This window comes from Stegodyphus dumicola, chromosome 8 (assembly GCF_044657685.1).
Source record: "Stegodyphus dumicola isolate Sdum_Otavi_A_Nest chromosome 8, ASM4465768v1".
Lineage (NCBI taxonomy): Eukaryota > Metazoa > Arthropoda > Arachnida > Araneae > Eresidae > Stegodyphus > Stegodyphus dumicola.
Genome location: NC_140775.1, coordinates 128,294,761 through 128,321,582, shown reverse-complemented (window position 1 = coordinate 128,321,582; position 26,822 = coordinate 128,294,761). Strand labels below are relative to the sequence as shown.

The window sequence follows — 26,822 nt, the reverse complement described above, 5'->3', positions numbered from 1 at the left end:
GATAATTGAATGGAAATGCTTTCTATACGTAGAGAGCCATTTTTTTTTTTTTTTTTTTTTTTTTTTTTTGTTGTTGTTGTTTAGGATGAATAATACCAGTATTAATTACTAATCAGATTAGATGAGTTAAATATAAAATATATAACAAAAAACAAGTACAAACATAATAATAGAATGTTAAGAACAAATAGATTCTATTCAGTGCAATAAATGAAAAAAGTAACTAATATAAGAATGTAACTTATTAAAAACATTGGTAAAATGAAATGAAAAATGTTAGGTCGAATATATATTAAGTCAACTGCGTTATTCAGCACTTAAGAAAATAAGGAATATTAGGCACCTTAATTCATCTCTTTAAACACCAAGCAATTAACTCTGTTTTTTATTAAACTATGCAATGCATGTGGTATAATTAATCAATTACAAAAGCAAGGAGAATGAGAAGCGGGGACGAAAGAGTAAAAAGTCCTACCTTGGTAGCAGTATTTCTTCCGTAAGTTAGACTATCTCCAAGAGAGAAAATTCTCAATTCTTGTTAAGAAAAGAGTGTGAAAACAATGAAATACTAATCTTATCACACAATATAGAGTCTGTACAAGCTGTTACTAAAATCAAAATTTCACCAAAAGCACTAAAATTGAAGTAGATGACCGATAGAGATGTAAAGTTCACTTTTAAAGTACTCTGGAAGACTTGAGAGGGAATTTCTCTGTCCTGTTTCCGTTTTCTAATTGAAAAAAGAGTGACTGCACAATTGAGGAATATCCACTGTCATAAAAAGCGCAAACGTAGTGGGAGAGGCTCTTTGTTCGTAAGAGTCCTGGGGGGAAAAGGGGAACGTTGTAGATTCTTTCCTTGTGGGGATTGCTGCGGTGGGTAGAAAGGAGAAAATAAGCCAAATTTTATATTTTCTGAACTTTTTGACGGAGAATCTTTTAATTTAGAAATCCTTAATCGTCATTTTCCGCTGATTGTTGTCATCTTTTTTTCATGAAAAAAGGGCTGTAAAAACTGGAGAAACTGCCTGATGAAGAAACCACTAGTACCTTTTGTTATCACCAGCTTTTCTTATCTCTTTGGAGCTCTTTGTCATAGTTAGCAATACGTTCAGGGATGAAACCGTACTTTTTCCTGCAATTTCACAGATGACTCATCACACCACGTGCTAGCTAAATAATCTCACGTAATTAACGTAATAATAATCTGGGGAGATCATATCCCCTATTAAAGACCGGATGTTTCTTGCTGGACACCCATCACAGGGATGTTTCGGCCTTCAGTTGCATTGCGCTCCATGCTACTTTTTCAATAAAGCTTCTTTTTATCCCTCTGATTTTTCTTTTAGTAAGTGTTGCTTACATTACTCATGTCCTTACGTATTGGGGATCTTTCGGTATTAAATGTGTTGATTTGGAAAGCTTTTGTACAAAGTTATATTGAAAAAACCGTCTCGTCCTTAATTTTTGCACACCAGTGTATAGTTCTCTTCAAAAGGCCAAAAATTAGCTTATAGTTTAATTATATAACGATTACAAATTTTTCTATAATTTGTAACATGGTTTATCTATTATTGCAATCGTATTTATCTGTTTTGTAACATGGTTTGTCTATTATGTAATCTGGTTTATCTAATTAACATGGTTTATTTGTAATATGGGTGTAAATTTATGTATAATTTATCTATAATATAAATTTATCGAGAATACGAACTTACCGAAAACTAAACGACTCAAGAGAAAATAAATCAGTACAACAATGTGGTTCGAAAACGAAAATGATATTAAGCATGTTATTTCGGTTTCAAGTAATATTTTATCTCGCATTCATAGCATTTAATGTCCTCAATAAAATGAGGAAATATTTTCTTTTATTCTTTTTACAGCCTATTTCTCCAGAAAGTAATATACTTACATAATATATTGTGTATGATGCTCTCAGAGCAAGAATACCGTAATTTCCGGAAGAAACGCTGCGGCGTTTACGTGTTTAAAACTTAAATTTTCAGCGGGTGCGGCGTTTCTACCCATGCGGCGTTTATGTGCACTAAAAATAAAATATTTCCTATGATGGTCATTGTACATAGTTTGGATGGCCTTGTGCATAAACTGGTGCTGTTCCCGCACAAAAGACCACTCAGTTGCTTTTTGCGAACGTTATTTTGTTTACATTCTTTCCCTTGAATGGACCTACATGCCTTATTCACCCTAAACGAGATCTCAGAACAATAACATTCTTCCCCCTTTCAAATCAACATTCTCATCAGTTTGAATAGTCTCTCTCCTCCAAAGCTGAATGTAAGCTTTGCTCTCCTCTGCCATTCCATGAATCTTCCAGGACCCATCCTCTCCCCACCCCTGCGTTTTCTGCAATTTTTTTCAAAGGCGGACACGACTCCACCTGCCTCGCAATAACGAACTCTGACGTATTTTCCCTTCTGCATGAATGTATTTTTCTTGGCATTCTGCCAAATACAGATCACATCAGTTTGGGTACAAGTACTTGTTGAATAGTTTTTAAGTAAGAAGGGAGCGGAAAATTTTTGAAAATGTCTCTAAACGGCATAGAAGCTATACATTTCTTACCTTTAATTTATTTTTGAGTTATGGTTTCATTTCATGCATTTTTCTTAACTGGTATCTCATATATCAGGACTTAGGTTGAGTTTTTGCGTCTATACGGCCCACGACGTTGTCACGCGCAATTTAATCTATTGCGGCGTTTCTGTGTAATTTTAATTTTTTTCCCGCCATTTTTCTCGAGTGCGGCGTTTACGCTGATGCGGCCTTTCTTCCGGAAATTACGGTAATTTTTTTCGGAGTATCGCTTTGGGTGCCTAATATTCGATAGCTGTACAGTAGCTTATTAAAATTGTTAAATGGCACAGATGTATGCTTAGTCATGCAAAAGTCTATCAATTAAAAAACAAACTCTAGTAAAAAGGAAGCCTGTCCGATCGCACACAAAAGAAAAAGTACACAAAAGAAAAGGTTCATAATTCATGTGCAAAATTTCTGTAGTCCAAAAAAGGGTTTTTAAAGCAGTTAAAATTTAAAACATTTTGCAGATTTTTACGTATTCTAAAATAAAAAGAACTCACCACTACGAAGAACACACAAAGGTAAAAGAAATGAAATATGCATGGTACACAATTACATACAGAAATACGCTGTTCTGCATATCTAACGGAAAACCCAAGTCACATGATAAATGATTACAGAAATGACAAAAGAGTATTGCCACCATGGACCTTATAAGAGATAGACTAACCCAGTGGGCGGGGCGCGCGTCACCGACATGTCGGCAAGAAAGAGTAGGGGCGATCTGCTTTACTTTAACACTGAAACCTATGCCGTTTGTATCACATAACTCTTTTCAATTATTAAATGTGATACGTTGTATAGTGATGAGATTATAACAGCCACAGTTTTTTCCAAATAGGATTTAATATATCTCATTAAAGCACTTTTTAGTGCATTTCGCCCTTTTTTTTTTTTTTTTTTTTTTTTTTTTTTTTTCACGTGTAATTCTTGTACAAACATCTTTACTTTGGGAAAACGGTAAAAACTCTAAGCACAAAATTTATGAACTTAATTTTGCGTAAAAATAAAGTAAAATTAAATAAGATTGATAGTACGCGATGCTTTGAAATAAATAAAGTAAAATTAAAAAAGATCTGATAATTTTTTTTAATTTAATGAACATTTTCAGGCAGTGATTTTCCAAAGTATATAACATTACAAAACGATCATATTTATTTGATTATATAATCATTAAGTTATTAACATTAAAGTGGATTAGTTATTTTAATAATTCATAAAATTCGGAGCATAAAATTTTCTGAGCGTAATGAAAGAAAAAAAAAAAAAAAAAAAGATAAAATAAAATCTAGAAGCACTCTTTTTTTAAAGTTTTGTGTCTTACCTATATTTATTGAATATCATGTTCTTCGCCCGTAAACCACATACATTTGAAAACAGCATATCTTTAGAATTTCCGCACTGGACATAAAACTGTTATTTTCCGTACAGTGCTCCCTCTGAATTCGCTGAGTTTGCTAATCAAAAATTCGTTAAAGTTTTACAAAATATGAAATAGATGAAACAAATTCGAAATTCGGCCGTCCAGATGCCCATGTTCGGGTGGAGGATTATATCATTCAAAATATGATGGCTCTACATACTGTCGTTTTTGTCACAGTGCGAGAAACATACATGTATTCATGCAGATTCTTCGTTATTTAATTTCTTTACATATAATAGAGGGCGATAATATTTGGTAACAACAATTTGCAAGGAGACACGAACATTTATAGTCAAACAGCGCAAAATGCCGCTTCGAAACTAACAGCCTTCCTAGTCTACCGCCCCTTTAGGCTAATAAATTAAATTAACAGTAAATAAAAAAATCTTATGCAGAACTAAAAATAAATTTTAAAAAATATTCGCTATAAAATACAAGTAAAATTAATTACTACGGTTAAATACGATTTTAATATTTGAATTAAATTTACAAAAACATTTTTAAGGAATCAAAAGTGTTTATCACTATGTATTCTGAAATATAATTGAAATAAAATTCCTTTATAGAAATTGTGCTATAATACTCATCTGTAATTTTAAAAAGCAGCACAATTTAGAATTTTAAACACAACTTTCAAAAATATGTTTTTTAATATTTTAGTATTTTTTACTTATTTACAACAATAAAAAGCATAAAAATTGCAAGAGAAAATTGCTTGTTTGAAATTTTCTATTAGTTCAGATTTAAAATATTATTTTCTAAAAGAAGTAGTTACACGTTTCCTTACAGCATAGGAAAAGCTAAAAACATATCCAGCCCTGAAAGCATGCAATAGCTTTATAATTATTTGGAACGTTAATTATGCTTGATAAATATGCTAAATTTTTAAAAATATATCTCAGTTTCAAAAATAAAAATATCTAAAAATTCTAATTTGTGAAATGAGGCGCTACAACCAGCTTTTTTTTGACAATTATACACGCTGGAATAGCCAACCACTGTTAAATTTCTGGAAGTCGTCCCTACTCCTCCGGATGTGATCAAGGAGACAGCCGGCAACGCCTCAGACGAGGGAGAAAACCCTTTTGGGTTAGCCTATTTTTTATAAGGTCCATGATTGCCACATGTAAAATTAAAAATATTTTTTAATACATACTTTTTAATACCATAGCAAATTTTATTATAATTCTTAGAATTTTATCATACTAGCCAGAATAAAATATATAACTTTCAAGGAATTTTGCTAATGTAATTTCACGAATAATGTAATTTTCCAATAGAAATTAAAAATAACAGAAATGAACATTTGTATTTAAATCGCTTAATTTTTTAATTAATAACAAAATAAATTTGAAAGAAAAATTAAATACCTTATTCTTTGTCGAATAGCAATACACTGCCGCATGAAAGATAAAAATATTCTATTTAAAGAAAAGAAATATTATATTTAAAGAAAAAAATGAAAGATAAAAATATTCTGTAATAAAGACAAACGTATACGTTTTGCAGAGAGGCAACATACCTCTTTAACATCGCTGAGTTTCATGATTAAATTTCATACGTAAATATCTTAAGCTTTGACGAGATACTTTGTTTTTAAATCGCTAAAATGTTCATTAAATTTGCACAAAACACGATATAAATTAGACAGAAATTCAAAATTCTAACTTCTCATGTTAGGGTGAAGTACTACGCGCATTCTAAATTTTATGGTTCTAGATACCATCGTTTTATCACAATGACAGGAACATACATACAGATTCTTCTATATTCAATAACAAAGATGAGACAGTGATTAAAGATACGGTCTTTTCAAGCCAGATGCACAAATCATAAGTTGTGGTAATCATTCAATTGAAGCTCTAAATTCTAAAATTTGAAATAAAACGAAGCGAAAGCTGAGAAAATTAGATTTAATACTTTGTTTCACTGATGTCTATGATTGATACGCATGTGCTAATCCTGTAAAATTCATCAAAAGATTTAGTAAAAAAAATAAATAAATAAATAAAAATGACATTTTTTTTTTTTTTTTGATTTGCTAAATAAAGTGAGAAAATATTCAGAAATTAATTCATATTAATAAAGACACAAATGTTCTTGCAGTAAAATTTGAAATGTGAAACGATATGGCACTGTTTTTTTCTTGGTATACATTAGAAGAGACGCGGTATAGTAATCGGTCATCTAAAGAAGTTCCGTGTTTTTCCCTTTCTTTCTTAAATGGAAGATTATTTTCATTTAATTATTTTGTTACCGCTGATAAGGACTGAATGCCAGATGTTTAACAAAAATCGAAGATATTGTTGCTTAAAGCAGATTTTAAATGTCGTATTTTCTGTTCAACGTGGGTCATTCTAGCATATGATGGGGGATTATTTTTGTTTCAGTGCAATGTTAAAAATAGAGAATCAAAAAATTCATTTTCAAATAATAAAATAGCATAACTGCTATTTTATTTTAAAAAGGGGGGAATAATATTCAGACTACTTGTAAAATTTGTGCTACGTACGGAAAATGTGTAGTTTTTGACACACAATCCAAAGGTGATTTTAAATCCTTAAGCGCTGAAATTTTATTCTCAAAGATGATGAACGATAATCCTCTACAAATAAAGATCTATTAAAAGAAGTTATCACTGAAAATCCACATTATACAGGTCAGGAACTATCAGACTAGATATTCCAAAATGTACAGTACATGATCAATTGAAGAATGTTAAGTTTGGTTTATTTGATAATGGCAAAGCACTCGAGGCCTGTCGGCCTAAAGAAAAAGATGCTTTCGTGAAGGGCTTTCTAAGAGAAACTGGCTTGTATACACATTGCACATGGGAAAAAACACCTATTCCGTCAGCCCATTAGTCGAGATTCTGACCCCAGACCGAACTGCCAGTGTTCAACAACTTTACCGCTAGGCCCTTGGTGGGCCATTTGAAGAAGATAGGATATGTAAATTGCTACGATATATGGGTGGCTCATACTTTAACCGAGCAGAATATGGTTACTTGAGTTTCGGCATGTGATGAAAATAAAGAAGCTCTTTTTCAAACAATTTTGAATCTCATTACTGGAGATGGGAAATGGATATTTCGCAATAATATTACCAAAAAAACAAACAAAAAATAAAATCCTAGGGTAAACCGAAAGAACTTTCTTTAGTCACATCGAGAAGGAAAGCTCCATCCCCAAAATAATACAGTGGAACCTCGAGATACGAGCACATCTATATGCGAGAAATTCGACAAAGGAGGAAAGTATGAGCGAAACATTTGTCTCTAAATATGAGCAATGAATCGAGTAACGAGCAATGAGCCAGGTTGTTGGTATGCGTCGCGTTATTTCTCGATCCGACTCGACTCGCTGAATCCTTTCGTCAGATCATTTAGTGATCTTTAATCTACGTGTTTGTGCGCTTGTAAGTTAATTGTTTATTACATTCAATGTGAAAATAATTATTTCAGAATGACTCCCAAGAAGATGTTACCTCAGATAGTGCTGCAAAGAAAAATAAGGAAGCCATGGCCGTTGAAATTAAGAAAGAAATCATACATAAACATAAGCGAGGTGTAAGAGTTACGGAATTGGCGAAGACTTATGGACTTTCGACATCATTATCAAGAAAGCAAGAAGAAATTAAGAAACTTGATGTAGCCAAAGTAGTCACCGTTACTTCCAAGCGGCGTTCAAAACTCCTAGAAGATGTTGAGAATCTGTTGTTGGTGTGGATTAGTAAGAAGCAGTCGGTGTCGGAAGGTATCATTTGTCAGAAGCTATCATAAAGGTTAAACTACGGTTATATTATTTACCAGTGTTATTTATTAGAAAAATTTATTTTTATGTTGATATTTTTGGGGGTGCGGATCGGATTAATTGGATTTCCATTATTTTCAATGGGGATGTTTGTTTCTAGAAACGAGAAATTTGCTATACGAGCTCAATGAGGGAACGAATTATTGCCACCAAAGTTAGACAATAAATTCGGAAAATGTCTATTCCTAAATATGGCGGTTAGAAAAATAGAAATCGAAGCAAAGCGATTAGTCGTTGAGTTGTTGTCTTCCGTCAGGGCAAGGTAGGTCCCATATAACGAAGAATGTCAGACAAGTATGGCTGGGATGGTTTATACCCCCTATATCCATTGGATCTTGTCCCCTCTTGTCCCCTTCAGGTCACTTTACATTCTCTGAACGGATTGGAATTTCTTTGGAGACTACCAAATAGCACCTTGATAACTTCTTTACAAATAAACTTAATTTAACATTCTTAAAACAGGAATTTTCCGTTGCAGGAGAGATGGCGAAAGGTCAAAAAACAAAATGGTGCTTATGTGATTCAATGGATTTTTCTGATATTCAGTTGCATTGATTACCAAAAAACCGCAGAACTTTCCAGATGACCCTACAGATTTGCATGATAATGATTTCTTTTGTCCCCAGATTTCACCGGAAAGGAAAGCCGTAACTACGTTGGAACTGGTAAGATTCAATATTGCATCGAAGCCTAGATTATTCCAGGGATTTTTATATATTATGGAATACGATTTTGAAGACAAATTTAAAATCAAGCAAATCTAGAGAGAATTTTGCTTCTACATAACATTTTGGCTTTGAGAATTCATGATTGCTTCCCCAGCGATAATCAAATTTCAAAGACGATAGTGAATTCTTCCTTCAAATCATAAATGTAGAAAGGAGCCTTTTCCTACCTCTATGCTTTCATTTATCTATATGGCAGTGCTTTAAATTCTAGATATATTACGAATCACTGGATTGATTTTTCTTTTAGGAAAAGATTTGTGTTATAATTACCTATTTGTATTGATGGAAATATCCTTACATAATGAAAATAATGTCATTATCTGTTGTGAAGCAAGTTTCTAACAGGTTTGCGATCTTAGTGAATTTGATTTTGCTGAAAATATATAGAGATCATGGCTCTTCTTCTCAAAAAGGGATGATTCAAGTCCCACTATTCCACTTATGAAAATTAGTAAATTAAATTCTTTGTGCTTTATAACTAAAATTTATTTTTATCGAAGATCTAACAACCGTATCGCTTTCTTCGTTGTCAATTAATTCAAATACATGATGATGTTATCATTTAATTCAAGATATACGATAGAAATGACCATACCTACAAGGGCCACAGGACATTTCCTGACACTTTTCCTTTCTTCTTTACTCAAAACAAATAAATATGTATAATGTAACTTCCATTATTAAGAATTGAAGCATATTTAAGGCCAGTCAGGAATAAAGAGTACTTTAGTTAGTACCAAATATACACAATGGTTTGTATTCATTTAAAATGAATGAATTATTATTTAGTTTTTGATTATTTTGTGAATTTTGTTCGGAGCAATCCAGCATCCATTTATACTCTTCTTTTTATAATTCTAAAGTTATGAATCACGATTGAAATCTTTAAGGAATATTTTAGTTTTTCCTATATATAAAATGAGAGTTTCTAACCTCCCTTCTTTTGCCTGTGTTTTGAACCATATATTACTCGTAGAAAAGAACAAATGAACTAATGCAATCCCTAGTAATAATGATCTTACTCTTATGGACATTTTTCATTATTTTTAATGTTAATGAATGATTCTATGCACAGTATTTATGAAGTATTACATAGAATTATTTTTTCGTTCGAAATCTTTGTCATCATATTAAACAACGTGTCCACAAAAGTCCTTAACCGACGTTTATTTTTGCAGCCGTTGGTCGTAGATATGCACTTCGGATTTACAAAATTGTTCAAATAACGCAAGTATTCATTTTAGGAAACTTTTATACTGATTACAAAAAATAAAATATAAAACGTAAGACCTTTTAAGACACAAATTCGCCGAGGTATTTCATTTTAAAGTTCGAGATCATATTCAGGGGCTGTGCACAAATTGAAAACCGGAATATATGTATTTGTACGCAACTAAAGATAAAATATAAGTTTAGAAATTTTTTTAATGTTTTTGAATTAAATAAGGAGAATGCAAAATGTCGTGAAAAGGAATGATTTTCGAAAAAAGATCTTATTTACTGAAATTTATGGAGTTTGTAGTCTAGAAAACACTGCCACGCCTCACTATTAGCTTCATAGCTTTACTTCCATAAATTAAGAATTAAAACTATTCATAGTTAAATATATTTTTTACATTGATTTGATTATAAGTCTTCATTTAAAAGCTTATAAATTACTTTCTTGAGTGAAAATTCTTTCGGCATACCAATTGTTACAAAATTATAAATTAAAGATTGTTATACATTAGGAAATTACAAAAGAATATCACTGAATGGTATTTAACCTTGAATGTTATTCAATACAAAAAACAATCTGAAATAGTTCTAATTTATTTATTATCTGACACTTCAAGGCAAATTGGAAATGACACTAAACATTCTAAATTTTAAAACTAAATATCTCGATCAATTTTTGTGGCACAGGTACATAATCGTGTTTAATTTTTATAATGACTCTATAATTTTTTTCTAAATGTAAAAGCAGGGACGAGAGGACCGTATCAAAATTTAGATTTTTCTAATTAGTCCAAAGGGGTAATTTGCTCAGAAGCACTTTTAATTTCATTTTGGCATTTTGCGTTGATTCATTATAAAAGTTTATTCACTTTTCAAATTATTCCCCCGAAATATTAGAGCTCTGTATTATATTCAAAGAAATTAAATAATGAAGAATCTGCATAAATGTATGTATGTTTCTTGCATTGTTATAAAACAACAGTATCTGGAGCCAACAAATTTTAAATAACGTACGGCTCCACTCGAATATGGGTATCTGGAAGCCCAAATTTGGAATTTGTTTTATTATCTATTTCATATTTTGTAAAGCATTTATGAATATTTGATTAAGAAACTCAACGATTTCAAAGAGAGCAATTTTAACACTGTCAGGGGGGGAGGGGAAGTATCTCCAGCGTGCGAGACTGTGTATCGGAAATTCTAAAGATATGCCCATTTTTAAAATTATTTTGCGATATTGCTGTTAAACTTAATTTTATGGTTTAAGCGCGAAGAACATAATATTTAATAATTAAAGGTAGAACATAAAACGTTAAGTAAACGCCCGTTTGAGGGTAATGTAAAATTTAAAAGCTTTCAGATTTTTTTTTTTTTTATTTAAAATGATCAAACCATGAATATTTGTGATGTTAGACCTCGCCACACCTGGAAAAAGGCCCGTGTTGAGGAGCTAATCCTTGGCCGCGACAAGAATGTCCGTACTTGTGTTCTGCGCACCAATGGACATACCATTACCCGACCTGTGCAGCTGGTCATCCTCCTGGAGGTTGACCAGGGTGGGGAGGATGTTGCGGCAAAGCCAGCGAACTATTAAAAATAACATTACCCTTTTTGTGAATGGCATCACTTACGTTTTTGTATTCATAAATGTCTTTTTGCTTGTTCTATACTTCATGTTTATGTTAGGAAATAAATAAGTATAAAATACTATCTCCTAATAGGACGGTTTGTTTTTAAATCCAACCAACTGCGAAAATTAAGACTGGGTAAGGTCTTTTGTGGACACAGTGAAATGGAAAATCAATTTGGAATTCCTTTACATATGAATAGGAATGCACATATATACGGTTACCTTCTTTAAATTACTAAATTATCTCACAATAACTGCAGAAACTGTCAGATGACAGTTGGTCCCGCCTGACGTCTAATTAATAGTATCTCAATTGAAGCAAAAATTAATTTTAAACTTCATTTATTAAAACGTAAGTTCAAACTTTTCACAGAAGCAGACTTCTAGTAACTTGTGGATAAGCAAAACAAATACACTGAACGCGAAAGCTCTTACTTAAATGTTGAAGCAATGACGACCTGCAGAAGTTTAAGCCGATTAGTTAAATTCAACGACAAGGAAACTACGCAGAGTAATAGTCAGTTTCCGCTACTAAACGCTCTCTGAAAGCTCAAGACTTCTCAGCTTATTTATACTGCAACTAATTTGCGTTCTGGCTGACGAAAGCAGAACTGAATGAAAAGCCAAACTAATAAGATAACTGGGTTAATTTGACATAAAAACCTTATACAGTATAAATTACGATAATAAAGTACACGAGGAAAATAATTTTTTTGTAATTTAGTAATAAACATAATAAGCGAGAATTAATCGTTGATGGAAGTTACGTTCGAGCTCAGTCCAATTTAGTGAAAGGTCACACCAATTTCTGAATACCTGAAATTCGACATGCGTTCAAATCAGAAGAAGGAGCTGGTTGCATGGCTGTTTTTCATAATTATAATTGCAGGCTAGTTTCCCTTACAAAGGTCTTCATAAGGCATCTCTACCGTAAACAGATAACCGTCATTTGCTTTATGTATTCGAATAAAATAATCTAACTTAATCATATCCTTAACACAGAAATTGTGCTTCGCACTTAAATTAGAGCGCCTTGTCGAAACAGACAGGTGCAGTTCGGCACGGAACAGGTTCTTTCGCGCATCTGAAAAGAACGGATTGGAAGTTATGCCAGTCATGAGATAGGTGTACATAAAAATTTCAGAAGCTTCAGAGAAATCCAAACTGAGCAGCGAATCAGTGGAAGCAATAAATTTCGTATCTAAAACCTGAAAATTATTGTTTTTATGTCAACGTTAGAATGCTATAAAGGACTTATCACTTTCCGCCCTCTCTCAAACATATCGGACATGTTTATTCATTATTATGTTAAAGATCTGTGAGGCTGTCCTATATACTCAATACCGCATTCACAGGGAATTTTATAATGCTTCATGAAACAGGGGCCGGTGTTCTGGCTTTTCAAATGAGAAGAACCTAGCAGGTCTAAAGGTAACCGTAAAATTTTACTGTTTAAAAGGTTTCAAAAGGAAAGGGTTGAGTTTAGGAATGACATGCAGTGAAAATGAAGGAAATTATTTGTCCTCAGTTTCAAAACTGAAAGTTGAAGGGAAGATGTTGCCACTTTTATTAAGCATTTCCTGTTTGGTATTAGTTAATCATTTGGTTTGTAATTTGTTTGATCTATGAATCTGGCAATCCAATTTTGCTTGGAATGCTACGAGTGGGAAATTACCGTTCTAAGCAACGCGGTATTTAATTTACACTACAGAAATACTTGGATGTTATTCATCATTAAGATGTACGGATCATTTGATCATTATCTTAAACCATATACGTAAATAGCCTCATTAGTCTCTGTATATCTGTAAAGTGAAAAAAAAATCGTATTTATACCATATTGAAATTTCGAGTCAAAACAAAAACTAGCTTCCATGAAGTGACATTGTACTCTGCATTAAGCAGCAAACCAGAAGTCGTAAAATTTACTAATCGAATATTTATTGGAGGTAAGACATAAAATTTATGAATTTATTTAATTTTTTATTGCTTCTCAGTTATCTTATACAAAGTTCTGTTTCGTGTAGAGTTCAATCTAATATACGTTTAAGAAAAGTAAAATGACTCCAGCTTCAGAACAAACATAGACTGAGGCTAAAATAAAGGGTGATCAAGTGAAACTTGAAATTAAGTTACTAACTCAAAAATTAATTTAAATTTAAAAAATCAATTAGACTGATAATTTTAAACTTCCCAAATTAAATCTTAAGGATTTTATGCCCAGATCATGGGTTGCATTTTGATGTCAGTTTTATCGATTTAATGAAGATGAAAACTTAAGGGAAGAAGATAAATTTCAATACCTGTTTTGTTAAAACCAAAGATTGAACCACGTGATGTAGTTGAAAGTTATCGACTTTCTAACGACAACTACCCCAAAGTCATAGACCACTTAAAGTCCCGATTAGGCAGAAAGGGCTAATTGATTGAAGTTTACATCCGAAATCTTTTGGCATTAGTAAGTAACAAATCTATCATCAAGTTAACTGATTTATATCATAAACTTGGACCAGATCTATGAACGTTAGAGACACTGGGTGTGACAACATCAAATTACGCAGCAATGGTGTACCCTGTTGTGGAATCACGCCTTCCAGCAGAAGTCTTAAAGGCTTAAGATATATCTAGCCTCAACAGAGAAGTCAAAGAAGAGCCAGTCCTTGCAAAGGAAAGGGTTCTGGAAAACTTGATATATTTCCTACGTTATGACGTAGAAGGTGAAGGACATCGTGTTTTAGAAGAAAATGCGTTTGGAAGTGGTATGAAACGAAAGGAATTTTACAAACAAGTTCAACGAGATGACCGAAATTAGCAAGTAAAGACTAGAATTGAAATTTAAAAAAAAGGTAATTAAGAGTAGAAAACCAAAGTAATTTAGACACTCTTGCCTACAGAAAACTTTCCTGACAATGAATTATGCATATAAATAAAAATAAAAAAAGAACTAGATACTATTTATAAAAAATACTAAAATAATACTAAAAGGGCAAGTAAATAGGAAGTTTTAATTTAACTTACCAACTATATTTTTATTTGGAGAGTGGAGCAGCATTAGCCAAACTAAGTGATAAATAGTGTGTTTCTTCTAACCTTATAAATAGAGGGCTCTAATAAGGTAGAGTTGAGTGTTAAGCTGCTATCTGTTAGATCTATTTTAAAAACCTATTCTGTAAACTTTTAAGTAATGTAAAATATGTATTCTGTTGCAAAAATTTTGGTAAATGTGAAGTATTGTAAAAATGTGTAAAAAATTGAGAAATGCTAACTGTAACGTTATGTGAAAAAATTTTTGCAAACTATAAAGGATTATAAAATATTAAGGATTGTAAAAAATCGAAAATATTTTTGAAATAAAGTACGAAAAAAGTTTTTTGAAGCAAAATTAAATATTTTAATTAAATTTTTTTTAAATGTTTTTAATTAAAGTAAGAAATTTATTGTAATAGTCTTAATTTATTATACTGAATTTCAACAGGTTTAATTCAAAACTTTACTAAATACTGGCTAAAAAGTAAGGATAATTAGAAAAAGATAAAAATCTTCACTCAATTCGGGCTATAATTGAGACTTTTGAAAAGAGTTGGTCCTTCATTAGTAAAAGGAAAGTGTTGATTAAATATACATTTTTACAAATTAATATTTACAATAAATATTTACAAGATAATCCTTTAACTCTTCAAAATCCTCCATTACCCTCCAGTTAAGGTTTAAGGTAATGCTATTATATCATAAAAAGTAAAAAAATTATAAAGAAAAGTAATGCCTGCCTTTTTTATATATAAATTAATAAATTGTGTTGGGACTTGGCTATTAAACTGAACATTAATTAGCTGTATTATTTCTTCCTTTAAATCTTCTATTTCAGTACGCCCACCAGCGGCCGAGCAATAAAGTCGCTGAACACTAGTAGTTCGGTCCGAGATTCGAATCCCGCAAACAGGCTGGCTGCATGGGCGTTTTCGTGGTTTTCCCCATGTGTAACGTGTATACGAGCCAGTTTCCCTTGGAAAGTCTTCCGCGAAGGCCTCCCTCCTTTTAAGCAGATAGCCCTAGTGTGCTTTGCCATAATTAAATAAACCAAACCAATCTATTTCAGTACATATGTTTTATTCTGATTATTTGGCTATAAAAAGGGTTATCGATTACTTTTCTAGAGATATTAGAGTTCCAATTAATTAGTTTAATAGTGTTAAAGTGGAAATGCCTCCTCTTATCACATAATTTAATTTTGCTGCGTTTAATTATGAGCAGGTGTAGGTATTCAATAGTATCTAGATTCGCATTAGTTTTATTAAGTATTAAACTATTCGGGTAAATTTTGAATTGTTCAAAAGCAGAATTATTATTGAAGGTTACAATATTATCAATGTATCTAAATGTATTTGCAAGTAACATTAATTCATTCTTATTCAAACTTAGTTGTAATTTATATTCATAAGCAAAAAGAAATAGGTTACATAATTGTGTAGAACTGTTTGCTTTCATTGGTATTCCTCTCACCTGTTGAAAGATCTTATTATAGAATTTAATGTAGTTATTAAATAATGGACAATTCAGGTAAGTTTTCCATCTTTCAATTCAAAGGATGTTAAGCCTGTCAGGAAAAAGTTGTGGGAGTTGCATTAAACTAGTAAAAATTTCTTCTCATGGTAAGAGAAGTATAAAGGTTTTCAAAGTCATAGCAGTTAATGTTCTTGATTTCTAAACTTTTAAATTTGTTGAGATTGGAGCATGATTATAAATAATCCAACTATAATTGTGTTGCTTGTTGACGAGTAGATGAATTAAAATACAGATTTTTTTAAGTTTAATTGCATATATGTAATCTATATTCTTTTTATAATTATTTGTACCATTTGCTATAAATCTAAATGTGAGTAGCGATTTATGGAATTTAGGAAGAGCATATAGATTTGCTAATCTATTGTATATATATATATATATATATATATATATTGGCGTGTTTGCATTTTAGTATGTTTTCAAACATCTGTGGAGAACTCTTTATTATTATTATTTGTCCGTTTCCCCGAGAGAGGGCGCTGCCAGCTTTCTCCCTCTTCCTCTCTGGAGGAAAATTCGAACTGGTTACTCGGTTCCTGGCTGCCGTCGGTGAAGCACGCACTCACCTCTCTTTCCCTCCGTGATGTTATCATAGCTGTAATATGACTTTCTTGATTTTTACTCATGCGAACTTGCGAACTGAAAAAATGCTCATCTTGTAACTACATGCAATGTGATTGTGTATAAATGAATATTAAATATATATCATCCTAGAATTAAATATAAATGTTAATATTACCGAGTCAGATTTTGTTAACATTCAACGTGCAATAAAAAAAATGGCATCCATTAGCAACAGCCATAAATGGTGACTCGTCAAGTTAGTGAACACGTGCCTCCAGTAACCTGCTTGCATCCTCAAGTTCTGTGATTATAATGTGCTATGAAGTGAAAATTATTTCTGTTCATGCAAACTACTAGCGTAATCCATCATTACTTTCGTGTCATCAGCAATATAGTGTGAAAAACAGTTGTGCCTGCTTAACAACGTGCTTGTGAATTATCATGTGTCTCATGCAGATCGTCAAAGTGCTTTGAAGTGATCACCATATAAATCGTACAACGTGGTTACATATCATAAAATAAGTTTTTTCGGAATATTTTTTCTATAAGTGAATTGTGTTGTGCTGAACCTGCTGCTGACTGAGCAAATATTTCTCGTATAATTCGGAGGTAAGCCACGCAAATTCTTAGTATTACTTATGCTTATATTCGGATAGCTTACCTGCAAAAGTGTTTCTCTCACGTTAATGTTTACATTATTTATTTTGCATTAGTGTCGTATGTGAACTTATTAGTGACTGATTATTGTGTATTTATTTGTGTCATATTGGCAATATATATTTGTTTTTGTGAATCATGGCTCCACCACAACCCATCGCAGACGATCTTAATATTTCACGTGTTTCCGTCAAACCTCCCCCATTTTGGAAAGTCAACCCTACTTTGTGGTTTGCACAACTAGAGGCCCATTTTGATATCGCCGGAATCACTGTTGACTCCACGAAATTCAATCCTGTGATATCTGCAATCGAATCTGATATTCTCAATATCGTTTGTGATATCGTTTTACACCCTCCTGTGACTTGCAAATATGATACACTAAAAACACGCTCAATTGAATTGCATTCTGAAAGTGAGGAGTCAAAGATACGTACACTTCTTCAAGGGCTAGAACTTGGCGATCAACGCCCATCACAATTACTTTGCCGTATGCGAAACCTCGCTGGAGAGACCGTTGGAGAACCTTTGTTGAAATCCCTATGGATATCTCGACTCCCGCAAAATACACAAAGTATTCTTGCTGCCTTAAGTGATGATCTTCCAAAACTAGCAATTGTTGCTGATAAAATTAGAGATCTCACAACTCTCCCGCACATAAATAGTGCTGCTACGGCATCTACCTCTCCCATTGAACAGCAAGTTGCAGAGCTGACAAAGCAGGTAAATGAACTTTCGCTAGCCCTCAAAAACAGCCTTGAGCGTTCCTGTGAACGAAGAAACTATTCCAAACGCAACAGTAGGCGTAATATATCTAATCGACGCTATCGACAGTATAAAGAACCGTGCAACAACATCTGTTTCTACCATACTAATTTTGGTTCCAAGGCACGAAAATGTGTTTCTCCGTGCAATTTCCGGCAGTCGGAAAACTAGATCGGCGATCATTTGCCGGCCAACGTTGCGACCGCCACATCCATCGAATTCTTTTGGCCGATTCATCCTCAAAGCTGACTTTTTTAATTGACACCGGAGCCGATTTATCTGTCATTCCCAAGAGTTACAGTCAGCATGCCAAAATACCAGCTGCATTGGAACTCTTTGCCACTAAGGGCACTAAAATTGCAACGTATGGCACCAAACTTTTGACCATCAATTTAAACTTACGTCGCTCATTTACTTGGCCTTTTATCCTGGCAGACGTCAATCGACCCATCATAGGTGTTTACTTTCTCACAAAGTTCAACTTACTCATAGACGTTAAAAACAACCGTTTAATTGATGGACAAACAAAACTGTATTCTTGCGGTAGACTTCCTAATGTGAACCCGCTCAGTACTAGCATTCATATTTTGATGGGTAACTCAAAATTTGACAAAATTCTTGCCGATTACCCTAGCTTGACGAATCCTTCGCAAACTTTTGAGAGGCCACCTATGTCAACGATTTTCCATCACATTGAAATTAAAGGACCTCCTATTATCTCCAAACCTAGAAGATTATCTCCAGAATTACTTCAAGCTGCACGTCAAGACTTTGATTTTCTCCTATCAAAAGACATCATTCAGCCTTCAAAAAGTCCTTGGGCAAGCCCCCTGCACATGGTTCGTAAGGCTAATGGCGACTGGCGACCGTGCGGGGATTATCGTCGCTTAAATGCCGTTACAATTCCAGATCGCTATCCCGTACCCCATATTCAGAATTGCACTCAAATGTTTTCAGGAAAGAACATATTCTCAACACTTGATTTAGCACATGCCTATCATCAAATTCCTGTTAACCCTGCAGACATTCCGAAAACTGCCGTCACAACCCTTTTTGGTCTTTTTGAATTTTTGGCTATGCCGTTTGGTTTACGAAATTCAGGCCAAACTTTCCAACGTTTTATACATGAAGTTTTATTTGGATTGGATTTTTGCATCCCTTATTTTGACGACATCCTTATTGCATCGACTAGCGAAGAAGAGCACATCCGTCATCTTCGTCAAGTGTTTGATCGTTTGAATAAACATTAAACCCTAACAAATGTGTCCTCGGAAAACCATCTGTTTCATTTTTAGGTTGCCTCATTACTGCCTCAGGTGTAAAACCCCTGCCTGAGAAAACAAAAGCAATTGCCGACTTCCCAAAACCTACCACTATTGTCGAGCTCAGACGTTTTTTAGCCATGATAAACTTTTATCACCGCTTCTTACCAAAGGCAGCCGAGACCCAAGCTTCACTGAATGAACTCTTAAAAGACTCATGTAAAAATGATAAACGCCCTGTTCCTTGGAACGACGAACTTAATCAGGCATTTGAAAAATGTAAACACGACCTTAGTAATGCTGCAACTCTCTCCTATCACTCTCCTAACCAAAAGCTGAGTGTTATAGTCGACGCTTCTGACATTTCCATCGGAGCTGTCTTAAACGTTCGACATTCTAATGACTACCAGGCGCTAGGATTTTTCTCACGTAAGCTGTTCCCTACAGAAGAAAAATACAGCACGTATGACAGAGAATTATTAGCTATTTACGCAGCTATTAAGTATTTCAGGCATAATCTTGAAGGTCAACACTTCACTATATTTACTGATCACCGACCTCTAACTTATGCATTCACATCAAAATCAAATTCTGCTTCCCCGAGACAAATTCGGCATTTAAATTATATAGCTCAATTCAGCACTGATATTCAGCATATATCAGGTTCCAGCAATGTCGTCGCGGATACTCTCTCACATATTCAGGGCATCGATGCCAATGCACCACTGGATTTCTCGCTTATTGCTCACTCGCAAGCCACTGATGAGGAGTTAAAACGTCTGAGTGAAGACCCAAACTGCTCGCTGAAATTTCAGTCATTACAACTTACTCGGGACCTCCAACTATTGTGCGATTGCCTCCAACAACAGACTGCGACCTTATGTACCACTTGAGTTCAGGAAAAAAGTTTTTAACTGTTTTCACAACCTATCGCACTCAGGTATCCGGGCTTCCAAAAAGCTCATACAAGAAAGATTCGTTTGGCCATCCATGCTAAAGGACATTGCCAATTGGACTCGTTCCTGCATCATGTGCCAACGTTCAAAAGTTACCCGGCACACACATAGCCCTTTGGAAAAAATTGCGATGCCATCCGAACGATTCGACCATGTCCATATAGACATCGTCGGTCCTCTGCCACCATCTGACGGTTATCGATATCTATTCACCTGCATTGACAGATTTACTCGTTGGCCTGAAGCTTTTCCCATTCAGGACATCTCTGCTGACTCGGGGGCTCGACAATTCATCACCGGTTGAATTGCACGATTTGGTGTACTATCAGTTGTGACTACTGATCAAGGTCGACAATTCCACCTTTTCGCTTCTCTGACATCTATGCTTGGAATACGCCGAATTCACACTTCACCATACCATCCTTCCGCCAACGGCTTAGTGGAACGCTTACATCGCGACCTCAAAGCAGCCGTGAAGTACCGTAATTACACCCGTTGGACTACTTCACTTCCTCTTGTGCTTCTTGGTTTGCGTTCTTCTTTCAAGCAAGACCTCGCAGGTACATCCGCTGAAATTGTCTACGGCACACCCCTTCGATTACCATCTGAGTTCTTTTAGCCATCCTCTGCTCCAGTCGATCCAGCATCCTTTGTCCAGACTTTCCGAGAGGCGATGAAGAAGCTGTCTCCGACTCCTACTTCGTGCCACAACAAATCTGCCTCTTTCGTGCACCACGCACTGAGCACTTGCAAAAACGTGTTTGTGCGAAACGACGCGGTCAAACCACCACTCACTCCTCCATACGATAGACCCTTCAAGGTCTGTGCACGTAACCATAAGCATTTCACCGTTCTCGTGCGCGACAAAGAAACCGTTCTGAGCATAGATCGTCTGAAGCCTGCTTTCTTCGAAGCTTCAAACACTCAGGTTCCTGTGACCAGCGATCCTCCTGACTCCCTGGATCCAACTGCTACTCCGGATACTCCTCCTTCGACCGAACTTACGCTTCCTCCCAGTGCTCCACCAGTCGTCATCACCACGATCGGGAAGACGTGTGCGCTTCAACACCAGATATTTGTGAGCTGATTTTTTTCATCGTACCTTTGGTACTCGGGTGGGGGAAATACTGTGGAAAACTCTTTATTATTATTATTTGTCCGTTGCCCCGAGAGAGGGCGCTACCAGCTTTCTCCCTCTTCCTCTCTGGAGGAAAATTCGAACTAGTTACTCGGTTCCTGGCTGCCGTCGGTGAAGCACGCACTCACCTCTCTTTCCCTCCATGATGTTATCGTAGCTGTAATATGACTTTCTTGATTTTTACTCATGCGGACTTGCGAACTGAAAAATGCTCATCTTGTAACTACATGCAATGTTATTGTGTATAAAAGAATATATGTTAAAATATATATCATCCTAGAATTAAATATAAATGTTAATATTACCGAGTCAGATTTTGTTAACATTCAATGTGCAATCAAAAATATGGCATCCATCAACAACAGCCATACATCGTTTAGTATTATTTATTTATTCCTCCCCCCTCCACACAAATGGGTAAATAAATAATCTTGTAATGTATGCAGGGGCGCACATTTACCGCGCTGCCTCAAGTGAACAATCATTTATTTCTTTTCTCGCTATGATCGCAGACTGCATAGTTATTTTGGAGATGATTCACTCGTGCATAACGTCATTGGATGATCATTTGAGCATCGTCTTTCTTTATAAAGAATTCCATTCTTTTGAAAAAGTGGATTGCTTGTCTCTTCGTCTTTAGGCAATTGCCAAATTGTGTAGTTGTGTAGTCTATCTTAGCGACTAAAAAACGGTTAGTTTTTTTGAAAAGAAACATATATAAAAAGAAAAAAAAAGAAAAAAAAAAAAAAACGCTTTGTTATAGGGTAGCTATAAACGTTAAATATAAGCTCTTTAAAGTTTGTTACTAACAGGTTCAAGATAATTAACTTAGTTGTAACTATCCATTTAAAAAAAAAGAAGTTTTATTTTTGTGATACACTATTAAAAGTTTAATTGTTGTCCACCAGAGCCAAATATTCTGGTATTCGGCTAACAGAAAAGTGTCTAATTTTATCGTGAGCAAACTTCTCACAAATACTAAATTTCATTACATTTCTAATTTCACATGAATTTCATCACAGTTGGAAGAACTGTGTAATATCTACTTGTTTATCTTCTGATGTGACAACTGAAGTACATATAAGAACCACACAGGAAAGGTAAAAAGAACCCTTTATTAACTCTTTGAAATTCACTATGCGTCGACATGACGCTAACATACTACACCTCACTCGGGCGGTAACACAAATAACAAGAACTAAACTAGAAATTCGAAGATATTAACAAACAGTAAAATTATTCTACAGGGCTCAGATAATCCTGTTACTTAAAGCCGCGTCGAAATCTGGTGGCAGCAAAGTAATAGCTGTTACGCCACTTTAACCAGCAATAAATGCAGAATCAGAAGCTCTAGCTACAAAGGTACACTACGAAAAAAAAGAAAAAGACAGGTCTATCCGCTCTAGTGGGCCAATTGACGAAATTCAACTGCGTTTTTCATGTCTAAAGCACGACTTAGGATATGCATTTAGCTTTACATATAACATTGTTCTAATACAGGTTTTTTGACACAAAATCCGAAATTTTCTTAAAAGACATGCCACTTTTTTTCCATATTTCGATTCTACGACTCAACTAATGCCAAACTGCCAAGTTTTGTAAAAATCGCACGAGTAGTTTTTAAAAAATTAGCTCTCAAAATTTTAGCTCCTCAATGTTCATTGAATATGATATATATATATATATTTTAATATTTCTTTTTTTTTATTAAACTTATTTGATTTTTCCTTTCATATTTCAAAATTTAGGTTCACTGCAAATAAAATTCGCCTATTTTTTATGATTTATTTTTAAAATTTGTATTTTTAAATAATTTTTATGAATTTTTCAAAAAAAAAATTGAATTATAACCGTTAAAAGTTTTGCCATCATCTTAAAGTAGATGTATTTCTAAGCATGCCTGCCAAAAATTAGAGGTTTTCATTTAAAATTTCCTGCGTGAATTTACATTTCCGCACGTTTTGAAATTTGGCTTATAATTTGGTTTATTTATTATAAGCGATAGTAACGAAAATGTGGTTTACGCACTTTTGTTAAAATTATTTGAAAGTATGAACGATAACTTTCTTTCCACTTGTGAACAATGAAGAAAGAGGAAAGGAAAATAGGTTACTATAATTTAAGAAGTTCGCCAAGTGAATTATTCTTGGCGCAACTGAAAAAAAGGCGGCAACATAAATTTTTAAATTTCTCACCAGAAATTACAAAATTTAATATCTCGGCATAATTTGAGTCTTAGAATGGAAATATGTAAAATAATTGGTGTGCTATTTCAGAAAAAGTCCAATTTTGTGTCAATGCTAGAACAAAGCTATATATAAATCTAATATATATCCTAAGTCGCGCTTTCGAGACATGGAAAACGCAATTTGAATTTCGTCAATCGGCTTATTAGAACGGAAGATATCGAACTGTCCTCTTTTCTTTTCTTTTCTTTTTTTCTTTCTTTTTTTTTTTTTTTTTTTTTTTTTTCTCCGCAGTGTACAGCACTTGCTCACACGCTTTCCCTTCTAGAACTCGATATTTAAACCTTTCTCCTCAAGGTAGGATTTGCATTACTTCACGCGCGGTACCAAATTTAAATATTTTGGCATTGACAATTAGCCTTCTGGCGATTCTCATCCCGCGATTTCCATGGGCAACTCAATCGTAGTAAAATTTGCTCATCACGCGATTTTCGCGGGCATGTGTTTCCTTCCTTTAATTGAGAAACGCAGCCCACCTTTTCATCGTTTAACCAGTAAAATAAATTAAAGTATTAGACGTTTAATTTAGATTTGGATCAACAGATGTCGCTAATCGTCCACTAAATTGCGGCATTTAAAGGCACTTTGTATTTCCTGCTCTAATTTCACTATGTTTGCCGCCTTTTTTCTAATCAGAAATGGCTGCTAGAAAACGTTCAGCGATTGGTGAAAGAAAGACGAGGAAAAAAAAAAAAAATCGCAGAGAAAACACGAATCTTGTGCAAAGACTGTGAGGTTGGACTTTGCCTTGAACCCTATTTCGAACTGTATCATACTAAACTACATTTATAAGGTATTTACTTCTCAGTGCGTTATATTTTCTTAAGTTTTATACATTTTTAATTTTCTATATTATGTAATAAATAGAAATTAACTGTAATTCAATTTAAATTTCTTAATTGTTTTATGATAATATCTGAAATTGGTTTTTCTGACTGCTCAGTTCTCGTGATAAAACTATATGATATGATATAAGGGACGAAATATATATAAAAAAGTCTTTTCTAGAAAGAAAAAATGCATATTTAAATTCTCCAATTTATATAGATTTAAAATATGCCAAGAAAAATTAAAGCGATTTCAGTCCACAAATTCAGCCGTCAGAAGGCGTATGAAGGCTTGCAGGAAAGAACATAAATTTAACTGGTTATTAAAATTAAATATAAATCCCTACAATTGTTTAAAAAAGCAGTGATGAACATGTTTTTCTCCAAATCTCCTTGCGGCCTATACTACTAGATTAACTAGATGCGCTAGTGTTAACCTTTTGTAATTTAAAATCCCCAGTAATATTAGAATGTATAGGAACAGCAAACCTTATAAACTGTTTCATTAATTGTTAACATATTTCCCTGCATTTAAAAAAAAAAAAAAATTACTATGGAATATATTTTTCCTTGCTGTTGAATTTGAATTAGTCGAAAATAAAACATTTTCTGATGAAATAATAATTTATATAAGAAATACTGCATTAAATTTCAGAGATTTATCTTACTTGATTGAACTCTTCTTTTCCGAACGATGTGGGCTTGATAAAGAGTTGCGAAGGAACTCTTCAGCCACTGCTTAGCCAAGTCATAAAAGCGTGTAATCTTATCGCTTCTAATTCACCCAATGAACAGCAAGAAAATTTGTCTTCTGTTATCACATAATCGATAAAATAATTTTTTAATTTACCCCATTTGAGAATAAGAGAGAAAGATGAAACATAATTTAGACGTTAATTTATCATTACTGTATAAAAATCTGATGTTTTATTCCTCTTATCAGTTTTGAGTTTAAGTTTAATATCATTTTCAGTTTTATACGGGTGCTGTAATTTCTTCATTTAGCTCATGAAACGCTAACAAACTACAGTGCATCTTATAAATCACTAATCAAATCAAGATATCGAGTAAGAAAGTTTCGGGTTGTCAGAATTTTGTATTAATTATTATAGTATAAATGATCAATAATTGAATTTAAGATGTTATTTTTAAGTACAAATAATTCAATTACAATGTTATTGGGACTACAATTATAACAATTGTTGCTACAATTACAATCTAAATACAGGGTGTCCATAACTAAACTTGAAATTTGCGAGCAATCTGTAGCAAAAACTATGCAACAGAATTGCATGAAAATTGGATAATGGCAGAACGAAATGATGGGAATTTTATCGAGGAGAGGAAAAAAAAATTTCAAAAACCACCGTAGATGGCGTTGTGCAATGTAAACTATTGGCATATGCAAATGTCGTAACCATAGTAATCCTGTGCGCGCACAGTAACCCTATAAAGATGCCGAGAGGCGAACCGCAGTCATACACATTTGCAAGTCAAGAAAGATGACGTTGACTCTCTAGTAACGTACTTTACAGGTGAAATTGTTTTACCAAAACGGAGACTCTGCTACCGAAGGCTTGCGGAAATTTCGGTTTTTGAAGCGGTTACGAAAAGGTCCACTTACTAGTCAAAGGCTAACAAACAAGATTAGGAAATTTGAAGCAACGGGAACATTGCTGATTCAGCCAGAAAGGGGACGAATGTGTGTTGCAGCACAGGTAGTGGATGATGTAGCAACACAAGAGGAAGACAGATCGCAAACCATCGGCAGCACTAGTGTTCGGCGTATTGCAGCATCTGTTGACCAACCTCGTTGCACGTTTCATAAGATTCTTCGAAAGGTCTTACACTACTGTCCCTATAAACTGTCGCTAGTGCAGCAGCTCTTACCAGCTGATCTGGATAGTCGACAAACTTTTGCATTGCGGTTTCTTGCGCGAGTTGAGCTCCAGGATGAATGGCCATGGAGACCGACGAGGCACACTTCATATGGAAGGTTCGATTAACACGCACAATTGCCGTATTTTGGGCTGCTACAAATCCAAATCAATTCCAACAAATTCCATTACACTCTTCGCATATAATGGTTTGGTGCGGCTTTACTGCAGCCTTCACTGTGGGTCCGGTTTTTTTTTCTCCCGAAGAACACGACGTCGCAGGGCCTGTGACATGCCGTTATTCCGGTTCTTCAGGCAAGACGATGTGAAACACCACAGTGTTATACAGGATGGTGCTCCTTCCACACATCGCCCATTGTGTGAAACAAATGCTCCGCCGCCATTTCGGTGACGACAGAATCATCAGCCGGCGATTTCCTACAGCATGGCCTCCTGGATCCCCCGACATGAATCCTTGGGACGTGGGGATGCCTCAACGCCATGGTCTGCCGTGATCCCATCACATCTCTATCCGATCTTAAAGAAAGCACAGCAC

The 26,822-nt window shown here is 34.2% G+C and overlaps 2 protein-coding genes across 5 annotated transcripts in view; one reads left to right on the top strand and one right to left on the bottom strand.

The window, feature by feature from the left end:
• The window catches only part of LOC118187330 (uncharacterized), a 152,908-nt gene that overhangs the window by 78,278 nt on the left and 47,808 nt on the right, over window positions 1–26,822 (bottom strand). For 2 of the 4 annotated variants that reach the window (XM_085822396.1, XM_085822397.1), the window contains exon 6: window positions 5,394–5,444. The exons of the other annotated variants lie outside the window; for them this stretch is intronic. In XM_085822396.1, coding sequence (XP_085678522.1) covers window positions 5,394–5,444 — 51 coding nt within the window. The remainder of the gene's footprint in view (window positions 1–5,393; window positions 5,445–26,822) is intronic. 4 annotated transcript variants of the gene reach the window in all.
• Window positions 17,334–18,131, top strand: LOC146995958 (uncharacterized). The gene has a single exon (XM_085822883.1). The coding sequence runs from the start codon at window positions 17,334–17,336 to the stop codon at window positions 18,129–18,131; it is 798 nt and encodes a 265-aa protein (XP_085679009.1).

Bases quoted from the DNA above. Each gene is read 5' to 3' on its own strand.
- LOC146995958 (XM_085822883.1), top strand. From the start codon at position 17,334: ATGGCTCCACCACAACCCATCGCAGACGATCTTAATATTTCACGTGTT.